General features: G+C 37.8%; 1 protein-coding gene across 8 annotated transcripts in view; it reads left to right on the top strand.

Moving 5' to 3' along the window:
* Nucleotides 1-20,741, top strand: part of EP400 (E1A binding protein p400) — a 41,075-nt gene extending 20,334 nt beyond the window's left edge. For 2 of the 8 annotated variants that reach the window (XM_088532460.1, XM_088532455.1), the window contains 33 exons: nucleotides 356-510; nucleotides 1,065-1,301; nucleotides 2,383-2,547; nucleotides 2,977-3,144; nucleotides 4,274-4,365; nucleotides 4,980-5,278; nucleotides 5,990-6,192; nucleotides 6,284-6,453; nucleotides 6,614-6,810; nucleotides 7,060-7,171; nucleotides 7,832-7,975; nucleotides 8,283-8,441; nucleotides 8,714-8,797; nucleotides 9,382-9,513; nucleotides 9,631-9,675; nucleotides 9,785-9,938; nucleotides 10,383-10,624; nucleotides 10,908-11,081; nucleotides 11,323-11,370; nucleotides 12,391-12,527; nucleotides 13,087-13,143; nucleotides 13,261-13,339; nucleotides 13,881-14,075; nucleotides 15,091-15,136; nucleotides 15,231-15,340; nucleotides 15,915-16,119; nucleotides 16,663-16,826; nucleotides 17,141-17,347; nucleotides 17,647-17,842; nucleotides 18,382-18,512; nucleotides 19,173-19,334; nucleotides 20,086-20,163; nucleotides 20,389-20,741. In XM_088532460.1, coding sequence (XP_088388586.1) covers nucleotides 356-510; nucleotides 1,065-1,301; nucleotides 2,383-2,547; nucleotides 2,977-3,144; nucleotides 4,274-4,365; nucleotides 4,980-5,278; nucleotides 5,990-6,192; nucleotides 6,284-6,453; nucleotides 6,614-6,810; nucleotides 7,060-7,171; nucleotides 7,832-7,975; nucleotides 8,283-8,441; nucleotides 8,714-8,797; nucleotides 9,382-9,513; nucleotides 9,631-9,675; nucleotides 9,785-9,938; nucleotides 10,383-10,624; nucleotides 10,908-11,081; nucleotides 11,323-11,370; nucleotides 12,391-12,527; nucleotides 13,087-13,143; nucleotides 13,261-13,339; nucleotides 13,881-14,075; nucleotides 15,091-15,136; nucleotides 15,231-15,340; nucleotides 15,915-16,119; nucleotides 16,663-16,826; nucleotides 17,141-17,347; nucleotides 17,647-17,842; nucleotides 18,382-18,512; nucleotides 19,173-19,334; nucleotides 20,086-20,163; nucleotides 20,389-20,661 — 5,020 coding nt within the window. In that variant the 3' untranslated portion in view covers nucleotides 20,662-20,741. The remainder of the gene's footprint in view (nucleotides 1-355; nucleotides 511-1,064; nucleotides 1,302-2,382; nucleotides 2,548-2,976; nucleotides 3,145-4,273; nucleotides 4,366-4,979; nucleotides 5,279-5,989; nucleotides 6,193-6,283; nucleotides 6,454-6,613; nucleotides 6,811-7,059; nucleotides 7,172-7,831; nucleotides 7,976-8,282; nucleotides 8,442-8,713; nucleotides 8,798-9,381; nucleotides 9,514-9,630; nucleotides 9,676-9,784; nucleotides 9,939-10,382; nucleotides 10,625-10,907; nucleotides 11,082-11,322; nucleotides 11,371-12,390; nucleotides 12,528-13,086; nucleotides 13,144-13,260; nucleotides 13,340-13,880; nucleotides 14,076-15,090; nucleotides 15,137-15,230; nucleotides 15,341-15,914; nucleotides 16,120-16,662; nucleotides 16,827-17,140; nucleotides 17,348-17,646; nucleotides 17,843-18,381; nucleotides 18,513-19,172; nucleotides 19,335-20,085; nucleotides 20,164-20,388) is intronic. The other 6 variants (XM_088532456.1, XM_088532463.1, XM_088532458.1 and 3 more) reach the window with 5 other exon arrangements.
* Nucleotides 20,742-22,121: the final 1,380 nt, after the last annotated feature.

Here is a 22,121-nt window from a genome sequence, read left to right as displayed (position 1 = left end):
ATTTCTTGGATCTAGGCTTGGCAATGGTGATTCTTTTTTGTTTGTTTATTTGCTTGTTTTTAAGTATTGTTACTGCTTTTGAAGTTTAGTTAGTAAAGCCAGCTATATTTTTTGATAGAGATGTTCTTAAATGATTCAGTGAATCTGTAGGCTTGATTGCTTTGTGAATATACGACTGTGATAGCCTGACATATTAAAAAAGTATTGACAAATTTTTGATTGATGAGCTAGAATTCATGGACTATAAACCTCACCAGGGAGAAGTTTATACTTCCTACTCGCTGGCTGTCAGCATTCAATTTTAAAAGCCAAATTATGATCTTAGTATAGGTTTTGACTTTCTTATTCTCTTCAGGTTGTTTCAACCAGTTCAATATGGTCAGAAACCTGAGGGCAGGACGGTAGTTTTCCCAAGCACTCAAGTACAACGCACAGTGACCACAGCAACAGTAACTCAACAGGGACAAGTACGAGGCAGATCACCTATTGCTACAGTTTCTTCAAATCAAGGTAAGAGAGTTAATGCTGTGCTGACTATATAAACCTCTAAATGCACAGATACGAGTTAGTCTGTTAATAAAAGTCTTTTTTTCCTTCTAGCTTAATGGTCTAGAATGCTAATGGTTTTAAAAATACCAACAAACTAATTGCCAGTACATTTTCCCACTAGTTTGTCTAGTTTGTTTTGCCAGTATAATGCAAAACTAAGCTTTGTGTAACCTAACTGATAATGTATGGAATAAACATGGAACAGTTCATATTTAAACCGAGATCATGTGTAATGTTCTGTCAAAACATAGGAGTTTATGGTTATTTTGTATATTTATTTATCCTTTATACAATGCTTGCCAAATATGTAATGTTGTAAAAATAGGATGGCGTAATAGGCATGGATAAAGATCCCGATCTGTAAGACAAAGCTATTCCTGTAGTCATTTTAATACCCTCTCGGAAGGTTTCTCTTTAATGCAGGTTGCTTAATAAAACAGCGGAGTTAAACAAAAAAAACAAAAAACAAAAAACAACCTCTAACAGCTTGCCCACACAACCCTTATCGATTGCAGCCGCAGCAGCCCAGTTTCAGACAACTCAGGCTTCCAGCAGTGCTCCGCGACACCCGCCAGCAGCGACCTTCACCACAGCAGCTAGCAGTGCCACTGCGGCGAAACCGCGGGCCCAGACCTCTGCGCAGGCCGCCCCGCTGGGCCAGCCGCAGCCCCAGCCCCCCTCGCACACCGTCCAACAGAGTGTGCTGCCTCAGAGGCTGGTCCTCACCTCTCAGGCCCAGGCACGGTTGCCTAGTAAGTGGCCTCCCCTTTCAAGGTTTCTCCCACCTCTTTACTCCAGCGAGGTTAAGTTACTAGGCACCCTAAAAATGTGTACAGAATCGTTGTTTTTTTTTCACTCTTCTGATTAGCCTTGTTCACTGCGTTGCTTCTCTGACCAAGGAAAATCGAAAATTGGATAAGAAACAATAGAATTGCTGTGGACATATGTTAGCGGTGTCAACTTAATCTCCTATTTCTGCATGTTTCTTCTGCTGGCGAGACTTCCTTCCGACCAAATGTTTTAGCTCTGTCCTAATTATTCCTTTCATATTAAACACTAATCCATCTGCTAAAGGCCTCTCGCACAGAGAGGAAAGTCGCTACTGTTAGGCAGAGAAAAGCAATGAGGCGTTTGCTTTAAGGTTGTATGTGCACTGCCTATTAGCATGTATATAGAGTACTGAGCACTGATGTATTAATTTTATCTCTGGGGTAATGCACTGCCTTTACAAAAGCTAAATTGTCATGCCAATATTTTCTCAACATTGTAATAGTTAATGCTAAATGCCTCTAACCTTTCTGCATTTAAATCACAAAAAGCTTGGTCCTTGTCATTTTAAAGCTTTTTGGTTTGTCTGAGTGCAGATTGCTTAATATAAACCATGCTTCATCAGCATATTTTAATGTTCAGACAATTTAAAAATGTGTTTTTTTATTACTGTATGGGTGAATATAGTTTGTATCTTCCTTAAACCTTTATTGATGCTCTTGAAAAGGCAGTGGAAATCACTTTAGTGTCTCTACTTGTTCTGTTACAAAGTGTCACATGAGTTTTCAGGTAGCTCTTAACCCTTCCTGCTAATGAAAGTAAAGTTATAACTTCTAAAATGTTGGTGGTATTAGATTTTAAAAAATCAGCTTTCTTTCCCGTTGGTCCAACAAATACAGAAAACAATACCTGCTTAACTTTTATATGACACTTTTGATGCACTAAGTATAATTATGCATGGAGGGCGCTTCAGCACCTGTTTACTAACCAAAACGTAGAATTGTGGATATTGAACAGCGATCTCCCCCTTTTTGTGTTTTTAATGCTTGTTTCCCTCCTTAACAGGTGGAGAGGTAGTAAAAATAGCCCAACTGGCTTCTATAGCAGGAGCACAAGGCAGAATCGCTCAGCCAGAGACCCCTGTAACACTGCAGTTTCAAGGGAACAAGTTTACTTTGTCTCATAGCCAACTTCGCCAGCTCACTGCAGGGCAGCCCCTGCAGTTACAAGGTACTTGACTCATAATAGGGTTTTCCAGTGCATAGAATGCTCTCTTTTTAGTAACTTAACTTTGAGAAGATTTTTTTCTTTCCTTTACTGCTTGTAGCGTTCTGCTCTGTTTTGTGTGTGAAGTATAAAAGGATTTGGATATTGCTCGAAAAGTAAATTCATGTCAAATACATGAAAGATAGAGTTACTTTATTTTTTGTGTATTGTATTTCAGTATTTTATTATTGAATATGCCCCTGCATATGTTGTATGCAATGGTTGTGTATATGTTATATGGTCAAGATAAACTGAAGTGTTTTTAGATAAATTACTTGATAAGCAGAAACAGACAAAACTGAGGATATTCTTAGTTTACTGCTAGCGATCACTAGTGATTCTTCATCACTCTGTGCAGTCTAATGTATGTATTTTTTAACACCTCCATTGCAGGAAGTGTTCTTCAAATTGTTTCAGCACCAGGTCAGCAGTATTTGAGACCTCAGGGTCCAGTTGTCATGCAGACAGTCTCCCAAGCTGGAACTGTTCAGAATGCTCTGAATGCTTTGGGAAACCAGCATCAGGCAGGTGTGCCAACTTCCACAGCAGTGACACAGCAAGGTATGTTTTCTAGCCTGAAGAAATGTCTCTATTACCTGTTCAATCAAATCACATTGCTGTGTATTCCAAATTGTTAGAGATAGCGATTCTGAAAGTTGAGGTCAGAAGCAGGGTATACTATGGGAGAAATCTCATTCCTTCTGAGTAGTGACTTGCGAATAATTAGGACTTTTAGTTAGTAATTTTTAGTTCAAACTTGGGAGAACTTTTAGTCAATTATTCAGAATTTCTCTTTCCTCAGTCTGTCTTTGGTCAGATTTTTATGGGAAGAAATGAGTTTGAAATATTTTGCTGCTTCTTTCAAATAAAGATCTAGGTGATTTTTCTTACGCTAAGGAGAAATGTCCATTGATTTTTCTCTGTTTTCTTTTCATATCGATTTTGCTATTATCTAATTTTCTCTGCTTCCTTATCTAGTCAAGCCACTATTTTCCCTTTTCCTCTGTAAATAGTGCTTGAGCTGGTTGGTCTGTTGCTGCAAATGTGTTCACTTCCTTGCTTAAAAACACAACGAAGTTGTTGATCTCTCTTGTGAACAATAGAGATATTGCCTCCTAGGATGCATTTATAGCAAAACAGCAGAGTGCTAAATGATGACAAATGTAATGCCAGGATTTTGTTCACTGCAAACAGCCTGCAGTTCTGGATACAAACCAGTCCCTCCAAACAGCCTCTTACTGCTTCTTTTTGATGTATTATTGTGCCCCTGGAGTTTATATTTGACTTTCTGAAGAATAAACATCACTTCATTAAAAGGGAGAGGAAACTTCAGTAGCCTCACAGTATTTAAGAAAAGCTAGAAAAATTAATTTCTGATTTAGCATATTATTTTTAAAGATCAATATCGATTGCAATATATTTGGTATTCTGACTAATTGTTGATGCACCAGATCTGTCTGAAAAGTAAAATCCCATTCTTTTTATGTTTTGATCTTTCTTGGATCTTTTGTGAAAGTTGCTGTAAGTATCTTTGAGGTGCTCGACACGTAACTAAGAACAAATTTGCAATATCTAAAGGCTTTTTAGGCTGGTGGTTTTTGCACACTGATGACTATAAAATTTCTGCTTATTAAAAACAATAAGTGAAAGCAGTATTCCAAAAAAAAATAAACAGTAGGTTTATTCTCAGTTTGTATTCCAGGTAGAACTGCCATTACTAATTTGTCAGCTGGTGACATAGGAGCAGCATTAAAGCCAGTCCCTACACATGGACAGTCACAGGTACTCCACTTAATTTTCCTGTGTAAAAACAACTTTTCAGGAATGATGCTATGTCCATTAGTTAGCTGGAAGCTTTGATGACTTGATTTAGTTTTACCCGTACTATAATCAAGTGTTTCAGGTTGACAAGTCTGATGCATTTTCATTCATAATCCATACCTAAATTTTAGTTTGGTGTGTAAATTGCACAGCAGCCAACACACTGCTTGTGCTGTGATGACAGATAGGATTTACAACTGTGCTATATCATAATTATGTAGTAATGTATAAATAAGGAAATCATTGGATTTTCTATATGATTCTAACACAAAGGCAATTGGGGAAAATTGTATATATTTCTTTTTATATATATATATTCATTTATATATGTAAAATGATTTATTTTTAAGTTATTTGATAAACCCATAAAATGTTGAGAAAACTCAAATATATGTTAAATTGCGGAAAAAATAGCAGCTTATTAATGGGTCCAAATAGTTATTAAGATCTAGCATGAATGGTGGTGATATAAACCACACATTACTCTCATCCCGATAGTTTCATTCTGAGGGAATTCAAACTCCTAAGTGATCACCATAAGCAGCAAACATTTTTTCAACTTTCTTTTGGCAAAGGAAACATACGAAGAAAAGAACCGGCTTCTGAAGGAGCGTTTGGACCGAATCTTTTCTGGCAACGAGCGTCGCTGTTCGAAAGCCCCCGTGTATGGCAAAGACTTGCTGAGCATTTGCTCTTTGGCTGGTGAAAGGAAGCTCCCTCAGCTGTGTTCCTGTGAGGATAACAGTTGGAGGTGGGCTGGCTTTGTGAACTGTTGCCTTTCTTCAAGTGCCTCTGGAGGCCCAAGTGATCCCTTGCAAGAACTGATCTTGACTTTGGTTCACCAACTAGAATCTTTAAAGGATGTTGTTAACAGGTAATGTATGACTGCCTCATAGTTACATTTAATTACCTCCTAAAGAGCTCTTTTCAAAGCAGCTCAAAAGACTTATTTCTCTTTCTTAGCTTGTTTGGTTTAGATTGAGCATCATTTATTGTTAAATAAATCACTACGAACATTAAAATAACAATCTTAAATAGCACGATATCCTTAAAATGGCAGTAGTCAGTGCCTCATTTCTAAATTCACGTCCAAATTCAACTTGCATCCCCAGCCTTTGAAATTACTTTTGATTTGATATTTCTGAATGCTTGGATCCAGACGACAAGAATTAAGGCACAGAGATGTAAGCAGAAGTTAGTTTAGCTGAAGAAGCTGGCATTTAATAGACTGTGTAGAGCAAATCAGTGCAGTGCCTCGAGAGCATACAATGCAAGTAGAAGAACTTTTTTTTTAGTTGTTTTTAGTAAATCTGGTATGATGTTTTTGTGTTTGAACTGTAGTCACTGAATTCAGTGATCACAATGCAAACAGCTTAACAGAAGCTATCATCAAAGCTGACAGAAAAAAAGAGAGAAAACACTAACACTTACCTTGACTGTGTACAGCAACTTACTTGTAGCATTAACAAGGGGTATCTAAGGGGTTTAGGTAATGGTGAATGTTGACATGCTGAAGATTTTTGCCACAGGTGATCATTTTGTACTTTGTTTGTTAACCCAGTGTTTGCTTTTATACTTTTCACAGGGCTCTTTTTGTATTGCCAGCTGCAATTGCTGCTCCCCCATGTTTGTATGTAGCAAATCCTCCCCCTTCGTACAGTCACAGGTTGAGACTTCTTAAGCACAATCTTAAGCAGAAGGCAGCTCCACACTTGCATCAGTTGCAACAGATTACAACTCCACACTTGCTGCAGTTCCCTGACCTTCGGCTGGTGCAGTATGACTCAGGTAAAGGAGGACATTTGGTGGCGACGTTCTGGTCATTCGCTGCCTTGCAGCAGGTAACCATTATTGTTTATCTTTTTTTTTTTTAATGCAGGAAAGTTAGAAGCTCTTGCTATCTTACTTCAAAAATTGAAATCTGAAGGACGCCGTGTGCTGATTTTGTCACAGATGATTTTGATGTTGGACATACTGGAATTGTTCCTGAATTTCCATTTCCTCACATTTGTGAGGATTGATGAATACGCTAACCACGAACAGCGGCAGGTAAATTTACACTAGCAGTTGTCCACATCTAGGATAAGGAGGTCTACCTTGTCTCTTACCCATTTGAAGCACTGATATTTTTTCCTTTTCTTTTTATTAGGACATGCTGATTTTATTTTGGTGTATAGTTTTACTTAGTGCCTGCTTTTATTACCTTTAGGAGCTGATGAAAAGTTTCAACAGGGACAAGCGCATTTTCTGTGCTATCCTCTCCTCTCACAGTCGTTCCACTGGTGTCAACCTCGTGGAGGCAGACACTGTTGTGTTCTATGACAACGACTTAAACCCAGTGATGGATGCAAAGGCGCAGGAGTGGTGTGACAGAATTGGGAGATGTAAAGATATCCATATATACAGGTGACGCTTGCAGATAAATGACTTTTCCTTAAATAAGGTTAGTTTTTTAAATTGGAGGTGGTAGCTGTGTTTTTTGTTATGTTTTTTTTTTCTCTAGCTTATACCAGAATTAAACAAACAACCAAAACTAACACACCCCCAAACTATCATTTTTTACAAATTCAATGTTATTTTCTGAGGGCAATCTCTCTTCTGGTTTCTGAAAGCCGTTTTGAAATTGGCTTATCAGGTTTTCTGATCTTTATTCAGGCTTGTCAGTGGTAATTCTGTAGAAGAGAAGCTTTTGAAAAATGGCACAAAGGATTTGATCAGAGAAGTAGCTGCTCAGGGAAATGACTATTCAATGGCCTTTTTAACACAGGTAAGTTAATTTTCAAAATATGTTCAAACACGTGTGTAAAAGTTTACTAGAAAGGCATTTGGACTGGGATTTGATAGAGAAGCATATAGATTCCATGATTGTTTTAGCTCAGCGGTTAGTATTTGAGAGAATGTGACACTATCTGTTAATGCTGTTACTTGCACAGTGGTGCAAAAGCTTTGTTCTTGTGACTTAATGTATTCTGACATTATCTGGCTAAGAAAATTCTGTAGAACTTGCAAGTATAAAAGTTTCAGCAACTTCAAAAATGTGAAATATAAAGCTCAGTGGCATAGGCCACATTGCGGGTCTAAAGGTTCAGATGATCTTGGCTGCACTGGTGAGGCTAGTCCATCCTCTTTTGCCACTGCTGGCATGGCAGTGCCAGCGGGAAAGCATGTATATCTGACATAGATAATTGCAAATCATCTGTCTGTTAACACTTTATTATGGCTATATAGTCCTGCAAGAGAAAAATTACAGAACAGACAGTGGGCAGTGTTCCATGTATAACAGATATTGCTACATTATATTGTAAAGTTTGTTTTTTCTTTATAGTTTATAAGTTCGCTTGAACCTAAGTTAATTCAAGGAAATAAAAACAAAACAAAACAGAATAATCATAGAACACAATTCTCTTTTCTTCTTCTAATAACCAAGCAAACAATTCAGGAGTTGTTTGAGGTCCATTCTCCTATGGAGGATTCTGGATTTAGAGTGAAAGCAGAAGAATTTGTAGTGCTTTCTCAAGAACCATCTCCATCAGAAAACATTTCACCTAAAGTTGCAAGACCATTTATAGAGGTAACTAATTAACACATAAATTAGTGAGGAGGAGAGAAGATACAGCAATATGACATTTTTATTAAACAGCTGTCTTTTTTTATTCGGGTAAATTCTATCAGTGTTTTCTAATAGTTTTATTTCTTAATTTTTTCTTATAAAAATTAAAAAAGTACACTGTTGCATAGTATGTTTTCTTGGGGAGTTTATTCTACATCAAAAGAAATTCATTGCAAACATTTGGGTTGGATTTTAGTGAACTTCTCTTTGGGTTTCTTTCCACATTTTTTGAAGTTTTCATTACTTTTAAAATATGTGTTTTTGAAAGGCCCTCAACAGTATCGAACAAGAGGACGAAGAGTCAAACGATCACGTACAAGAAATGGGTCCTGAGTCAAGAATTGAACCTTTAATATCAGAGCTCTGTGAGACGAAATACGATGAAGAAACCTCACAGTTGCAGGAATTAGTTGCTATTGTGGATCAGGTACCCTGCCTTTTCATGAATATTTGGCTAAAAAATAACGTATAGTCCAAATATATCAATTTCTTTGCAGCCTTGCCTTACAGAAACTTTATTTTCTATAGATTTTATACTCCTCCCAATAAAATAATGGGGAATCTCCTACTGACCTAAGTTGTTAAGACATTTGAAAAGGAGATTAATTTCAAGGAGAGCCTTAAAACATTCTCCTTCCATCATTTTTCTTTCTTTTTATCTGTAATACTAACTTCTTTTTCCTTAATATGTTCTCTCAGCTTACTCCAATTGAGAAGTATGCATTGAATTATTTAGAGCTCTTCCACGTTTCTTCTGAAGAGAATGAGCCAAGTTTGAATGAGGTAAAACAACAAACCTCTCTTTCTGTGTTGTTCTCTCACAGTACAGGCTAGCAGAGAGATATTTTCAAAGCGAAGTGGAAAACCCCTCAAGGACAGTGGGTATTTTGTAAGCACTTCTGGGTGTACGTACTTTGCATAGTATATTTACCAAGCACCAGAATGCCTTACAGGGAATTCATCTCCTTGTGTTTGTCTTATTTTAAGGAGATATGAGTTCTTAATTCATATTTATAAAATAAGAATAACATTCTTCAGCACAGCTGGGCAATTATTTCTTGTACATAATTGATAGCAGGGAAAAAATGATTAATTTCAGTGGGGCTGCTTGTTTGAGAAAGGTAAGAATGGGTATCCATTTGTGCAGTTAGATTCTGGTCCTCACAGTTACAGAAAAAAAAAATCACTTATTAAGTGATTATGAAAGGCGTCTGTTAAGAAATTATTTAAAAATTTCCAGGCACAGAAAATCTAAAATTTAAGGAATTTTTCCCTTAAAAAAGAAAGATCAGCTGTGAATTCAGTGTTTATTGCACTGTGTTATGTTAACTGCATAAAGTTTATAATGAACCTGGCTTTTCACTTAGGTGGAATTGAAAGCTGCAAAGAAAGCATGGGAAGTTCAGCATATGAAGGTGTTAAAGGAAAAGGAACAAAAAATGCTTTGGGAGGATGAAGAGGAACTTCTCACCTACACTCGGGAGGATGCATATAACAAAGTATGCATACAAAAAAGTCCTGATTATTTTTGTAGTGCCTCTAAGTTCTTGTGAAGATATCTATTCCACCAGGATTTAGTCAGATCATTTGAACTGTATTCTCTTTTTGTTTCGTAGGAATACGTCTACGAAGGTCCAGATGGACAAACGGAAATAATGCCGGTACGCAAAAATAACAGCAGACCCTCAAAATGGGCTATTTCTTTTTTGAGAAGTGAAGATCAATGATTAGTTAATGCATTGCTCTAACTAAAAATTATGTTCTGGGCAGCTTTGGACTCCCCCCACTCCACCTCAAGATGACAATGATATCTATATTGATTCTGTTATGTGTCTGATGTATGATACCACTCCAATTCCGGAATCAAAGTTGCCACCAGTGTATGTCCGGAAGGAACGTAAACGACACAAAACAGACCCATCTGGTAAATATCTGTTTAACACTGCTGTGATGTCTATTGGTAAAAGTCCAGAAATGATGATTTTTTTTGCTTGTGACCGTATATCTGTCCCTGAAAAATTGAATGGGCAGATTTGAAGAAATAAAAATTCTTGTCTCGTGATGGTCTTAAAGCAGTATAATTACAGGAAACCCCATTTCTTATAGTGTGTTTTCCTATTTTGACGTGTGGGTATTTTTACCTTAAAAAGGACGGTTTAACAAAACAGATGTTCGGCTCTGTGAGTTAGAACAAGTTTGGTATTGCTTTACAAAGGCTCTTGCCATATTGAGTTTCATTACAGACTGTGTTTTTAAGAGGAAATGCAGAATATATATTTTTAGATAATTGAAAGAGAAGCAGTTTGCTGTTACAAGTAGCAGAAAAAAAAAAGTCAAAGGTAATAACCATTTACATTTATTATTGTAGCTGCAGGTAGGAAAAAGAAGCAACGTCATGGAGAGACAGTTATTCCTCCTCGTTCACTGTTTGACCGAGCAACCCCAGGAATGTTGAAAATGCGACGAGAAGGCAAAGAGCAGAAGAAAAACATCTTGTTGAAACAACAGACACAGTTTGCAAAGCCTTTGCCCACTCTTGTCAAACCAGCTGCTGAGGCTGGACAGGATAATCCCGAGTGGTTGATCAGTGAAGATTGGGCACTTCTGCAGGTTAGATGATACCCACGCTATCTGCTCTTAATTATGTATTGTATTTTAGTTTGTAATTTCAGAAATGGCTCTTGGTGCACATCATCTCTTCAAGGTCATTTCTAATTCCTGATGGTTATTTTGGCATTTTGCTAACATAATTTGAAGCAGATTGTGTATCACTTGTGTTCCTTTAACACTGCAGTGTAGTTATGGTGTACAAATGCACGCGTATAAGGGTAGGTTTGGAAGACTGGAATGTTTGGAATGTCACCTGAAGTTTTTGTACCTTTATCTCTTCTAGGCAGTGAAGCAGCTACTGGAGCTTCCTTTAAATCTCGCTGTTGTATCACCAGCACACACGCCCAATTGGGACCTTGTTAGTGATGTTGTTAACTCATGCAGCAGAGTCTATCGCTCACCAAAACAGTGCCGAAACAGATACGAAAATGTGATTATTCCAAGGGAAGAAGGAAAGGTGAGTTTACGTAGAAATCATGCGTCATTTTTACATTAAGTTTGTAGAGTTTTTTTCTTATCTTTTTAAACACTTTTTTTTTGTTAAATGTTTCAACAGTGTAAATAATTAACTTTTTAAAAATTTATAAAATTATCCTCATCAGGATTTCCACTTATTTTATGTGATTTCTTTGAAAAGAAAAAGCAGCTGAACAAAATCTTCCACAAAAGATCATCTAACTTTCCTTCTTATTTTACAGCTAATGTACGAAGCTAATCCTAAAAAGAAGACAAAAAGTATTTATAAGGTGTGCATTGGTATTCTTTCAAAATCAAATCTAGACACTGTGGTATTTAGCAACAATGGAGGTGGGCAGATAATTCATATGAGATCCATGTTGAGTGTTACTTGAGTTCTCAAACATCAATTAAAATTCCAAATTTATTTTTCCTTTCTTTGTTGATACAGTGGATTGACACCAGACTTCAGCTTTTGGATTTGATAGATAAATTTTAAATCATGCAAGCATTTTTTTATTTCACTTAAACTGTAGTGGGTATTTTTCCATCTAACAACCACCATGTAACTTATCCTGATTGTTATGATGATACTTAAGCTCTGTATTTCATAGTATTTCATGAAAAATTTCATACTAGGGTCTAAGTGGATTACAGATATATAATGAATTTAATACTTGAAGCACCTCTTTGTAAATGGGGATGATAATATGAAGCAGAAACAGAAATAAATTCCAAGAATATAAGCAACTTCTTCCAAACTATACAGCAATTTAGTGACAGAACTAGGTGTAGAACTTCTGACCATAGTCCCATCTCTGACTAATAAGCAGGTTTGTCCCTGACTGGCAGTTGCTACTTAGGAGAAACCAAATAGCAGCAGGGCATGGTGTGCTGAGTGTTAACATAGCTTGTTAGAAGAGCAGTGCAGTGATGGTTTCGTTACACTGTGTGTGCGCTACGCATAACTAGAAACTAATGGGCTCCTGGTTTGAGTATTGAATTAAACTCGCAAAATCTAAACTAAAGCAAAGATTCTTTTTCAAATTAGAGTTTGCCATTTGTATGTCCCCAAGTGCTGATGCCAGTGTGACCGTGAGAACTGCTCCTTATTTTGCTCTTTCTTTATATATTTCCCGTAGAGTTTTGTTTAACAGTAAGTTATCAGTGGCACGAGGCAGAAACCAGTCTGTTATAGATATCTTGGAGTACCTTTTTAAATAATCTGCAAGCACACCATGTGTTTATACATAGACAAAATGCAATGTGGGTGTGTTCACAATTAAAAGTTGGTTTGTTTTCATTTTTAGACTAAAAACAGTCGCCCCCTTCGCACCAATCAGATATATGCTCAAGATGAGGGTGCCACCCACACGCAACTTTATACTAATCATTTTGAGATGATGAAAATGATTGCAGGGAAAAGAAGTCCACCTATCAAACCTCTGTAAGTTTAATTGGGATCATCCAAGCTCCCTGTCTCCACAGACCTGCGAGATGCTGTGTATAGAATTGCTCTCACAACCAGGAGTTATTTCACATTCTGTTACATTCTGCTGTTTCCTTTCTCTGCTCTTGAACTTTTCTTATTCCCTGGCCTTTTGTCATTGGAACACCACTGTATTTCTTGGGTTTACTTTTACTCATGCCATTAGTTTCTTTTCTGTGGTTAAGAGCAAAAAGGCACTCATTTGTGTTTTTTTTAATCTGCTTTGTGAATCTGTACCCCATTTCCGTGAATTGCAATTGCAAATATTCTGATGTTGATAGTATTTAATAGCATATTGTGTTCTATGTGTATTTCTGTAGTAGCTTTTACTATATTTATGTAATATTTGTTGTAAGTCTCCCTTAAAATGTTCATTTGTATGCAGGCTCTAGTACTGATGGGAAGAATACTATGAAAACCTCAGCAGAACTGCAGTGTAATCTACTAAACCATGTGAAATCAAATGTTGATTTTAAGGTTTTTCTGTCTCTAGTAACACAGTTTTGCTCAATTTCAGACTTGGCATGAATCCTTTCCAGAAGAATCCAAAGCATGCATCTGTGCTTGCAGAAAGGTGGGCACTCTATCTTAAAGGAGTTACAGATTAAATAAAAAGTGGGATTTTTTTTTTAACTTTCAATTTTTGTTTCTAAAATACTGCATGCTTTGTTGTCCTTCTCACTCTTTTTAGTGGAATCAGCTATGATAAACCACTTCCTCCAATTCAAGTTGCATCCCTCCGAGCAGAACGTATTGCAAAAGAGAAAAAGGTACAGACAGCTGTGTGTATGACTGCAGAAATTAAGTACCTAGGCAAGAGGTAGAGGAAGTGTGAGAAAATCTGACGTCTGGGGGAAGCTGGTGCAGTAGGTGTCATGGGCAGCTGCGAGTTTACCTCTAGGAGGATTTGAATATCCAGTCTTGAAGCAAGACCTTTCCCAGGGCCCGTGTGTCAGGTTCATATTTACCAGCAAAAAGAAACAGTTCCATCCTTGTTTTATTCTTGACTGTTTTGTATCCTCCTTTTTTTTTATTATTATAGAGAGGAGCTATTCCTTGCTTCTTGAAGGGAAATTCACTTGCTTATGTTATGTTCTAAGCTACATAGTCATGATAGTGCAATGTGTAGATTAAAATTAGTTTGAAGTTAGACCGTGTACCTTGGGGTTAGAAAGTTACAGCGAAGTCAGATTTGAATCTGCACGCACACATAAAATCCATGCTTGGAGCGAAAGCTTTTAAATGTACATATATCTTGATTGTTTCGTGTGCTGTTTTGAAGACTGTGGAGCTCACGCTTTGATTTCCTAGGCCTTGGCTGAGCAGCAGAGGGCACAGCAGCAGACGGGCCCGCAGGCTCCGCAGCAGCAAGGCGGCCAGCAGGCAGCGCAGCAGGCAGCCGTGCAGCAAGCGCAGCCGCCGCCGCAGCCGCAGGCACAGGTGGTTCAGCAGCCGCAAGCGGTCGTGCAGACCGCGGTAACTACCGTGGCCAACACAGCAGTATTGGTAAGAAGGGGAAGCCTTGGTGCCTCTGACAGAGGAATTTCGGGTTCTTTTTGCATCATATTTGCATGGGGTTTTAGGTTGGTGTTGTGAGACAAATGTAGTTTTTCGGTTTGAATATGCCAGGTATCTTTTTTTGCTGTGTTCGTATTCAGATTGTGGTAGCCCTTGGCATACAGGGTGAAAAGAAGCCCTGTCATTAGCAAAGGTTTTATATCCCATTAAATTTAGACATTAATTAAGGTCTGAGCAAATACATTTGCACAGTGAATGAAAGATATTTATCCAGAGAACTTGGAGAGTAGAGAGACTGTTGGGTATGGTTTTAGTGGCTAACAGCATAAAATAGTTTTGCTAAGAGACTTGGCTAAACTGGCTAAAAACAAAGGTTCGGTAAATTAAACTTTGCTGTGGAAGTGAAATGTTAACAACCATTGTAGGTCCTGGTGGAACCACCACAGGGTGGGTTAGTGTAGATATGCAAAATTTTCATGGTGGCTTTAGGTATAGAGTCTGTTTTAATAAATTTGATGGCAGATCTGAAGTTTGTATTTCCATAACCCACCCTGTTTGCCTGCTAACATGTACAGGCAGGGGTGGTCTTAATTTGCTTGTTGAAGGTCTAAAGTACAGCAGCTTTTAAAGAGAGAAAGGGCTATGACCCACAGGTATCACTGTGTATCAACTGCTCAGTGTTGTTTCTGTGTGAGCTGTTACCTGCATGGTGCCAGAGTAATGTGTTACTCCCTTATTTTGTTATCGAGGATGTCAAACTAATATCAATAATGATATTAAATTTACCAGATATTCATCTGCTCTCCAAATGATTGTTTGTGTGGCAAAACCCTAACATAGGCACAAATTGTGTTAAGCAAAACCAGGGAGCAATAGCAGAAGTATCAATGCATTTTGTTGTATTGTTCTTAAATTCATTGTGTAAAACAGCACAGAAGCATAAGAGCTATATCCATTTTTTTTATTGTGTTCTGAATGGCTACTTCAATTTTCTTCTAAATAGGCGGGCACAATCAAAACAGCAGTTACTGGGACAAGTATTCAGACTGGTAAGAAGACTTTATAATTGGGCATTGGAGATGAGATTTTTTTTAAATCACATGTTTAATCTTTTTTTTTCTTTTTTTTTTTTTCTTCCCCCAGCTACAGTGAGCGGAAATGTCATAGTGAATACAGTTGCTGGAGTCCCTGCTGCTACCTTTCAGCCCATTAATAAACGTCTGGCCTCACCTGTTATTCCTGGAACTCTGACTGTGAGTAGACTGCTAGTTGTGTCCCTGGTCTAATTATGGTTGCAAGTTTTATCAGCATCTGTTTATAAACTGTTTTCTGCACTAGCTTTTCATGTTATCAGAAGCTCTGTTCCTTGCCAACTGCATTCTGTATGCAACCCATCTGCCCTGCCAAAAAAATCAGAACGCACAGGGACAGCTTATCAGAACATAGTATCTGATAGTACTGTTAACAGTGAATCATAACTGAGTGTTCTCATGGGAAATGGATCATGCCATTTTGAGGCTATAATTGTTCTGTGCCTTAAGTATGATCTTTATGTTAAGAGTATAATACTATAGAAAGTAAAAATATGAAAGGTAGTAAAATCAAATTTCTGTAGAGTGATTAAGGTCTTGGTGATCAGCCTGTTTGAACAAGATTTAACAAGAAGCTGATTACAAGACATATCTGACCAGATACATTAGAAAGATTTGGGCCTGCTGTGCTTTATTTCTGGTGCTTGTTACTAAAACTCTGTGACCTGTTTCTACAAGGTTTGGTTTTATGTGAAGTGTGAAAACTGTGAGCAATAATGATTTTGTTGCTGTTCAGACTTCAGGAGGCACCGCGACTGCCCAAGTGGTGCACACGCAACAGCGCCCTGCAGCAGCACCCGCGGCCTCCACGGAGCTGGTGACCATCGCGTCTACCCAGGGGGTTCGTGCAGTGACATCCGTGACAGCATCCGCAGTCGTAACCACGAACCTGACACCAGTGCAGACCCAGACGAGATCTTTGGTGACTCAGGTTACACCAGGTTAATACCTGTGTGTTTAGGGTTTGGTTTTGTTTCATTTTGTTTTCCCTGAGGGTACATAAAGAGCTTTAGGATTTTTTACAGTGTACTTGGTCATCACTTGACCACCCAAAATATTGAAGGCTGTATTTGTTGGCAGCACTATTAAACACTGCCACAGTTTTTAACTTGCTTACTCTTCCTGTTCAGATTACAATTTTCTCCAGTGAATGTTTCTGGATAAAGTGTTGCAGTAGAGCAATGCTCGGTCTCTAGCCATTACAATTAAAAAATATATATATTAATAAGCTAGCAGTATAGTGCTGGAATTGACTGTCTCAACTAAAAACAATTGTGAAGAAAGGAATATATAATTTATTATTTACTCTGCTTTTTCACCATGTTTTTACTAATGTATTCTTATTTGTAGGTAGACCATAAATTGTGCTGAAGCGGAAAAATTTACATCTAACAACTTATCTTTTCATTCGAAAACAGTGAATTATATGGAATGTTCACAATCTTCTTCCAAATCTCTTTTTTTTTCTTTCTCTGCATTCACAGCTACACCAACAGTTCAGCTCTCTGGCAAAACCATCACCCCTGCACACTTCCAGCTTCTCAGGCAACAGCAGCAGCAGGCGGCTCAGGTGCAAGTGCCACAGATTCAAGCTCAGGCACAAGCCCAGTCTCCAGCTCAAATAAAAACTGTAGGGAAGTTGTCACAGGTGAGGAAGGATTCCTGAAGTATCAGGGTATGTTGTCACCTGTTACTGCAAGTATCATTAATGATGTTTATTGTAACCTGTTTTCTGGACTGAAACAAAATGCAGTTCGTTCTTAATTGGATCCTTCCAAAACTTCATGAACTCAGGGAGCCCAATAGCCTTTTCAATAAATAGTATCACTATTTCACAGTAAGTCAGTGTGTAAAGCTCTGCAATCCACTGTATAAAGAAGCTGCATTCTTAGCTCTTTGCTCCTAATTAAAGTCTGACTTAGAGTGCTTCTTAGAAATGATGGAAACGTTTTATTTTTGCAGGAGCAACTGATCAAGTTGCAAAAGCAGAAACTGCAGCTCCCTCAGCAGCAGGCAGCACAGCAGACACAGCAAGGGGCCCAGCAACAAACAGCACAAGTACAAGTGCAACAGCAACAGCAAACTCAACAACTCACTGCTGTTACAGCCCCTCGGCCTGGTGCAGTTCTCACAGGCACTACTGTGACAAACCTGCAAGTTGCTCGTCTTGTAAGTTGTCTTTGACTTTGCAAAAGAGTCTTAAACACCTAATTCTCTTTGCTTATTGAAATGAACTGGATGCTGGTCATTTGTGTGCACAAATGCCTTTTTCCTGCACAGTACAAAAGATACACAAATAGCTTTAAATTGCACTTACACTTCAGACACAATGTCAGCAGTGTTAGTGGAATTTATATTCTGAATATATATATATTCAGAAACATTTACAACTATAATTTTACAATGACCTGTTATATGCAGCAAATATTATTTTGCCAGTACAATAATCTTCATTCCTTATTGCTTAGACTCGTGTTCCTGCTTCCCAGCTTCAAGCGCAAGGACAGATCCAGGCCCAAACTCCACAAGCAGCACAGGTTGCCTTGGCAAAGCCTCCAGTGGTGTCTGTTCCAGCCGCTGTTGTGTCTTCTGCGGGAGTCACCACGCTCCCTGTTACTGTTGCAGGCATTAGTGTTGCTATTGGGCAGCCACAGAAGGCTGCAGGTAGGTAGAGACTTGCTAAGATGTAGTATAGTTTAAAATGTCATTTCTTTAAAGCTAGGGTCATTGTTAGAGCTTGAGCTGCAATTTGTTTCAAAAATGAACTAAGAGAATTGCACTTACTCTGTTTAATCTGGAGGTTAGTATGAATCTTTAGCTAGATAGTTATTTTAAAATTTTAATTTAAATTTGTGCATGAGAGTAGATATAGTTTTCATCACTTCTTTTAAATTTAAACTTAAGATGTGAAAACTTATCTTTATTTCAGAACCATCCTGTATAAACAATGTTTTCCTGTAGGTGTTGCTGTTAGGACACCAGCTTAGCTTACTTCTGCACATAGATGAAAGAATGTTTTTCCTCCACTTTCAAAATCATATATCTTATTCCTGTTAAAATCACTGGGTTATTAGTGCTAAGAGCTAGGCAGATGTGTAAGTTAGTAAAAAACGGTCTGTGCTTGCAAGCCATGGTTATTGGGAAGAAGCAGTAAAACGAAGACTTGAAAAATGAGCATTTGTAATTATTTTTGTAATTTTCAGGAGGCCAGACAGTAGTTGCACAGCCACTGCATGTCCAGCAGCTTCTAAAACTTAAGCACCATCAAGCAGCACAGCAACAGAAAGCTATCCAGCCTCAGGTTGCACAGGGACAAGCTACTGTGCAGCAAAAGGTATAGCCTCTCTGCTCTTCCTTTGAGCTTTGTGGTGCTTCTCTAGCTGTAAAGCTTTGGTTCTAGACTATGACTCTGCTATAGATCCAGTTAATGTATTTGTGGGCAGATCTGAAGAGATCAGTTTTTGGTGGAGAGAACAGTGTTTCATATGTGTTGTCAGATGCTTAATGTTTTTTTTCAATAAGACTATTGTTTGATCTTTTTTTGTGCCACAAACTGTTCCACTTGTTTGCTCTTTTAGGTAATAGTAGAAAGATTAGGATTCTCTGTGTTGTCTTCCAATATAGCCACATGTTTTAACCTTTTATGATATACACCATGTAAAACATACTTTTTCCTGAAATGTCATCTGCTCATTAACTTCGCTATCAATCAGCCATCAGTGTGGTTTTGCTGTAGGTTATAGGTTTTTCAGAGGTGTATTCCTGCATGAAGTGTATGTATAATAAGAGAACCTTTCCAGACAGTGCTTTAAATGGTTCAAACTACTTGTATAAATGCATGAAAGCTTTCTTCCACTACCCATTTTTCTGCTCTTAAGCTTGAGAGGATTTTGTTTCAGTAGCTAAATGTAATTAATTTAAATGGTTACATACTCATTCTTTAAAAAATACATAAATTTTGTAGACACCGGTGTTTTTTTTTCCTCTTCTACAGATAAATGCTCAACAAGTTACAGTCCAAGCCCAGCAGCAGACATCACAACAACAGAAAGTAACTTATACTACGCAGCCAGCCATTAAAACACAGTTCTTGACAACTCCCATTTCCCAGACCCAGAAACCAGGTGGAACCCAACAAGTGCAGGCTCAGATTCAGGTACAGGTAACACCTTTAACCTTTATTGTGGCTGGAGAATGGTAAAGGTGACAGGTATCTTTGCATTTTATTCCTTACTCTAACTAATTCTTGTTACATGTTTGTATAAATTGACTTTATAATAAAATTAATTGATGCTATATTTGCAGCCTTGTTAGCGATCAGAGGAAGCATCTGAGCTATAAGGTCTCCTTTTGTCTTTGAAAGAAGTAAATTGTGTCACTCTTTTTTATTAAGTACTGGATTCCAGCTGTGTTTACTAGGGAACATTCAGACAGGGTTCTTCCCATCTTCTGCTGTTGCTTCCTGGCCCAGCCTGTGGCTGACAGACTAGCTGACAGTCTCTTCTTTTTTGCACAACTAGGTCAATCTAACCAAGGTACTAGCAAGAGAATTAGAAATTGGAAACATTACCTTAAATATACTTTTGAAAGAATAATGTAGGATATTAGAATATCTGCGCTTCCTTTGATTTTATATGCTCAGTGGAGGAAATGTAAGTATATTGCAGTTAAGACAGCGGTTCAGTTGAGACTGAAGATGTGACTCTTTCTTCCCCTTCTACATAAATTTCTCAGTTAACTGATCTAAAAGTTTGCTTGCTTGCTTGCTTGCCTTTTTTTTTTTTTTTAACCAAAGTATGGCATTCTCAAAAAGACAGCCTGCAGCTTCAGTTTGAGGATATGGTGTGTCATTGCTATTAGCCACTTTTAATTTTGACTACATCTTACTTTATTTCATGTCACTAAAGGTTGCAAAACTTCCACAAGTGGTCCAGCAACAGGCTACTGTTGCCAACATTCAACAGATGGTTTCGGTTTCCCAACAGGTAGGTCTTGGGTATTCTGGCTCTTAGCTTTGATTTATAAGGCTGTGCTCTAGAATATGTATCTGGAAGATGTTTTTCATTGAAACGGTGCATCTTACATTCTCAGCATCCCTCCCAGGCTTTCTGTCAACAAATAAGGTGCTTTTCTGTAGTGCAGAAATTCTGTGAACACACTGTTAAATGCCAAACTACCCTTTCGTAATTGCCTTGTCTCCTGCTGTCTAGGTTCAAGCTCAGCCCCAAACCGTGACCCTTTCTCAGACGACAGCAGGTCAGCAGCAGGTTCAAGTGATTCCTGCAACAACTGCTACTGCTCAGGTCGTCCAGCAGAAGCTGATTCAACAGCAAGTTGTGACAACAGCATCTCCCCAGATTCAGGCTCCAGGTGTACAGAATCCTGCACAGACACCAGCAACGTCTGAAGCCCAAAATCAGCAAGCAAAAGTACAAATGAGGACACCTACTGTCAGATTAAAGGCACCCACTAAACCAAGTTGAACTAATGATTAAAATGCAATAAGCAGGGAAATAAAGCATTTCTTGTTTGCTAAGCCATGGCAAAGTGAGAAGCTTCTCCAGACATCCATATGAAGACAAATCACCATTTCTTTTTCTTTTTTTTTTTCTTTTTTTTTTTTTTAACAGAAGGATTTTGCAGGTGAACATTTAAACATGGAAACTCTCACAAAACCTCAGCATGTTAGCAACTGTTTAACACTCAGAATCCATCCAAGATACATTCTGCTAGTGTTCTCTGTGCTCATTCAAATCAGATAAAGCAAACATTGCTTGCATTTAAATTCTGCCCCACTACACAAAACTATAATGGTGATGCACCATAAATGCCAGTACAACTCATCTAGGTTAGAATACTGTAACCTGCCTGTGGGATATGCAGCTCTGCTATAATTTGGGTGAATGTTTAATATCCATGGTGAAGCCATTCAAAGAATCAAGTGTGGCTAAAAAAGCAAAGTTATTTTCCATCTCTAAAAGCTGCATATTGTTCTTGCTTGAGGGTAAATACCTCTGGAGGAACTAATTTATATTTGAAGTGCTCCCTGAAAGTTTAGCCAATATATGTGAAAACCTGTAAGTATATGTAATTAAAAGGAAAAAAAAGTTTCATTCTCCATTTTTGTAAGTCTTTTAAAATGTTTGTTGGTAGTTTTGTGTACAGTTTACTGAAGCACCCAACCTGTGCGTCATTCATATTTCACTTTAAGATAATGGATATTTTAGGCATGAACTGAGTAAATACTGTGTTGATAGTAGACGTGTATTAAAGTGTAGCCTTTTTTTTTTTTTTTTTTTTTTTTTTTTTTTTGTAAAAGAATTGTTCAGTAGATACAGCTAAACAAATGGTCCGTAGCTGTTTCTCGTGGGACTTCCTTAAAGGAAAATCTCAGACAGATGAAGTTTAATCTCTCAGTTTCATTCTGCTCTTGCAACATGTTTAAATGTTCAGTACTTTCTACTCTGCTTTCAGCTTGGCGGGTGGGGGGCTGGGGGAAGGGGGGAATAGTGAAATTAAATCTAAGACTAATTCTTCAATTGTGTAAAGAATAAGATCTAACTTTTGTACTATTCTTTTACTAAAGCTAATGATGAATGTATCTTCAGGTGGGTATTTTGGATGTGAATAGAGCGTGGCCTCTTCCTCCAAATGAGTTTGCCTTATTGTTATGGAAAAAAAATCCAAGCAACAAGCTGCATAGAACTGTGGGAATTTTCTTTACTTTTCTTGCATAAAATTGCTGAAAAGCAAACTCTCTTTGCAAACAGCAGAACGAGTAATCAAAAAGCTCTCGGTGGCTTGAATAGATTTCTTTTACTTTGGCCATAAAACTGCATGACATGTAAAATCAGACAAGTTTATAACATTCCTTTTCTGAAATGGTTTTAAAATTATTTTTTCATTCTGTGATCTTTTTACTATTTTAGGAGGGGAGCCTGTT

The sequence above is a fragment of the Tinamus guttatus genome, unplaced genomic scaffold, assembly GCF_059628265.1.
Source record: "Tinamus guttatus ecotype Peru unplaced genomic scaffold, ASM5962826v1 Tinamus_guttatus_pri_ptg000459l, whole genome shotgun sequence".
Lineage (NCBI taxonomy): Eukaryota > Metazoa > Chordata > Aves > Tinamiformes > Tinamidae > Tinamus > Tinamus guttatus.
Note: the sequence above shows the minus strand (reverse complement) of the source record. Positions and strands in the feature narration are given on the sequence as shown.